General features: G+C 43.5%; 1 protein-coding gene across 1 annotated transcript in view; it reads left to right on the plus strand.

Annotated features, from left to right (window-relative positions):
* Positions 1–6: 6 nt before the first annotated feature.
* The window catches only part of LOC101857987 (disks large homolog 5), a gene marked incomplete at its 3' end in the record, with an annotated part of 6,071 nt that continues 2,588 nt past the window's right edge, over positions 7–3,489 (plus strand). Inside the window, 3 exon segments of the mRNA XM_005111035.2 lie at positions 7–366; positions 1,654–1,778; positions 3,118–3,253. Of these exon segments, the coding sequence (XP_005111092.2) occupies positions 199–366; positions 1,654–1,778; positions 3,118–3,253 (429 nt within the window).

A 3,489-nucleotide genomic window follows, 5' to 3' on the forward strand; every position in this document is an offset into this window, starting at 1 on the left:
ACGTCAGAGCTGCTCTCCCTGAAGGGCCAACATGTGTGTGTGTGTGTCTGTGTGTGTATGTATGTGTATGTCAGGTAACATATGTCTGTTCTATTCCCCCAGGTGACGTCAGAGCTTCTCTCCCTGAAGGGCCAACATGTGTGTGTGTGTTTGTGCGTGTGTGTGTGTATGTATGTGTGTGTGTACGTCAGGTGACACATGTCTGTTCTATTCCCCCAGGTGACGTCAGAGCTTCTCTCCCTGAAGGGCCAACAGTCGGAGCTGCACACAGAGAAGAAACAGCTCCTGGAGGAGATCGCCAACCTGCAGAAGCTGCGCAGTGAGGACAAACAGGAGCTGGTGGAGCTCAGGCACCAGCAGAGGAAGGTCAGTGGATCATCTCTCTCTCTTCTGCCGCTGTGGCGTCATAAATGGTCAGCGATGCCGACAGCACGCAGGAACTCAACACTTGCTCGGGGGTCCTTGAAAAGTGCTGAGCGTGGGTCACTGAAATGTCCTAGCAGACGTGTTGGCCAACCATCTGGAACCCGTGTGTGGTTGGCGGGTGCTCTGTTGTGGTTGTTCCTTCTTTCCGGTCTAACCTCTATTGTCTTTATCCTCTCTTGTAACACCTCTAATCTTCGGCACTGAATTATATGGCCTTATAGTGTTGCAAGTGCCATAAAACTTTTACTAAAACTGTCTGGGACCTGTTTGTGCTGAAAGTGACGAAAAACTCTCAGGAAAACGAGAAACACTGCCGGAAAACTCCCTCCCTGAACTGTAAGAAAAGGCCACTTGTATGAGCTGTTTGTGTTGGAAGTACAGTGCGACAACGACTAAACTATACACAGGGGGACTTCCTGTGAGGGTTGGCGAAACTGTGGGGGTCAGGGCTGGCTTAGACTAGGTCAGTGGGTTGTTGGCGGGTGCTCTGGTGTGGTTGGCTCCTTCTTTCCTATCAAACATCTATCGTCCTGATCTCTCCTCCTTCTTTTTTGTGTTTGTTACTCTCTTGTAACACGTCTATTCTTTAGCACTTATACGACTTTATTGTGTTGCAAGTGCCGTAAAACTCTTTACTAATACTAAAACTAGGTGAGAAAGATCAGCAGACCAGGCCTTGTGCAGTTGGACTGTCTGTACTGTGTGACCTCGGGGGTAAGAGAGGAAAACCTCAGATGTGGAAATAAAGTGGCACCATTTTGAAAGAGTTGAACGAAGAAGTTTTTCTGTTCTGTACACTTTTGAAGCTTGTCTTGTCTCAATAGTATATTGATCAATGTGGCCACTTTAATAGGAAATGTTTAATTTCCTTTTTTAAAAAAAATCAGATCTGATGGGCTCAGTTGTTGTTAAACTGTAAACATCTGATCTGTGTGTGTGTACATGTGTGTGTGTGTGTACATGTGTGTGTGTGTGCGTTTACATGTGTGTCCATGGGTTTGTATGTGTGTATGTGCGTGTGTACCTGTGTGTGTGTGTGTACTTGTGTGTACTTGTGTGTGTGAGTGTTTGTGTTTGTATGTCAGGCTGCCAGTTATGAGAACGGATGAAGAGCTCAGTTGTTATCATATCATAAACATATGCTTACTGTGTGTGTTCCTGTGTGTGTGTGTGTACTTGTGTGTGTTCCTGTGTGTGTGTGTGTACTTGTGTGTGTATATTCTTCAGACTGCCAGTGAAAGCGGGACATCGGACGGGCTGCTGGACAAGTATGAGAACATGCACAAAGACTACGACCTGCTGCGGGAACAGTACGCTGAGATGATCACCTCTCGGGGCGCCGCCCTAGCCAGGTGAGGGCTGCTTGGTACCCTTATTTCTCCCTGGTCTCCACTAATGAGAATAAAGATAATGATGATGATGATGATAATAATGATGATAATGATAATAATAATGATGATGATGATAATGATAATAATGATAATGATAATAATGATGATGATAATGATGATGATAATGAAGACGATATTGATGATGATGATGATAAGAATAATAATGATGACGACATCATGATGATAATAATAATAATAATATATTGCATTTATAAAACACTGTATCCCATAGTAGTATAAACTCTGAGCGCTTTCCACCAACCACATAATCATTCACACAAGAGAAAACATTTCACAGAAACAAGAAAAACCAGTTGAACCACGTAAAGAAGAACTTTCACAACCATACAGCAACTATATGTGTCCCTGCCGGTCAATATCAGTCATAGGAAGGACATTTCCAAACTGAGTTAACATTATTTTCAAAAACTACCACCTCTTCCCTACAATTTAAAACAAGAATGAAGTAAATATGACAATATTTGAGGAAAATACAGAACTTCTAATTGTGCCAGGTGAGGAAACACGAAAAGGGGAAATGGCCTCCGAAGTTGAGCAACATGTTTCCATAGCAATGGGGGTCTTAGAATTGAGACAGAGACTTGAGATTTAGCAGTTATCTTGGCTATGCCACTACAAAGTAACTTACAAAAGTAGAAAACTATTCATTCACAGAGAAAAAAACTTATGGATCAAACAAAATTTTAACGAGAATGGACTTCACGTCAAATGCAACAAAATATTAGCACTATACTAGGTACCAGACACTGAATTTTCAAAGTGGCTGTATGTCAAATTCATCTATTTCATATGAAAGGCCTATATCTCCTGAGAATTTTGGTACCATACTTTTACCTCTCAGTCAATGTTTAAGAGAATGGCAGCTGTTTCAATTTAACATACGGTAATAATAATAATATTGCGGAAGTCGTTAACTGGCTGCCACCCCCCCATGTTTGACAGATTGGAAAAGAGTAACAAGAGCACCAGACATCTCTACTTTAACAGAGAACATTCACTAGAACATACAAATGAAGCCTAATATTTTCCAAGACTGAGATCAGTGCAAGTCAGTATTTTATTGCCTCAAACACGATGATCTGTCGTTATTTCAATAAAAACACCGAACGTTGTCTTGGCCAGAAATATCAACCGCAGGAAACCACGCTCAAAGGTGTATAGTTCTCCGCCAATGAAAAGACGGTATTAAATCATCAATCCCCCCCTCCCGCGTGGTGACTCACACACCCCCCCCTCCCCCTCTCCTCTGTGGTGACTCACACACCCCCCCCCCTCCCAGGCTGGAGACGGTGACAGAGGAGAACAACGGACTACGGGTCCAGCTGGAGGAGATGAGGGGCAAGATCGAGGGACTGTCGCTGGAGAGGAATGGACTCAAGCAGCAATGTACCAACGCCATACGCGAGTGGAACCAGGTGAAGGGGGGTACATCTGGCATAGGGACATTGGTTGATTTGTTCAGTTGACAGTGGAATGTTGGTGGTTGGCGGGTGCTCTGGTGGGGTTTGCTTCTTCTTTCCTGGCGAACATCTATCGTCCTGATCTCTCCTTTTTCTTTTTTGTGTTTGTTACTCTCTTGTAACACCTCTAATCTTGGGCACTTGTATGACCTTATTGTGTTTGTTACTCTCTTGTAACACCTCTAATCTTT

Source organism: Aplysia californica, unplaced genomic scaffold, assembly GCF_000002075.1.
Source record: "Aplysia californica isolate F4 #8 unplaced genomic scaffold, AplCal3.0 scaffold00989, whole genome shotgun sequence".
Taxonomy (NCBI): domain Eukaryota; kingdom Metazoa; phylum Mollusca; class Gastropoda; order Aplysiida; family Aplysiidae; genus Aplysia; species Aplysia californica.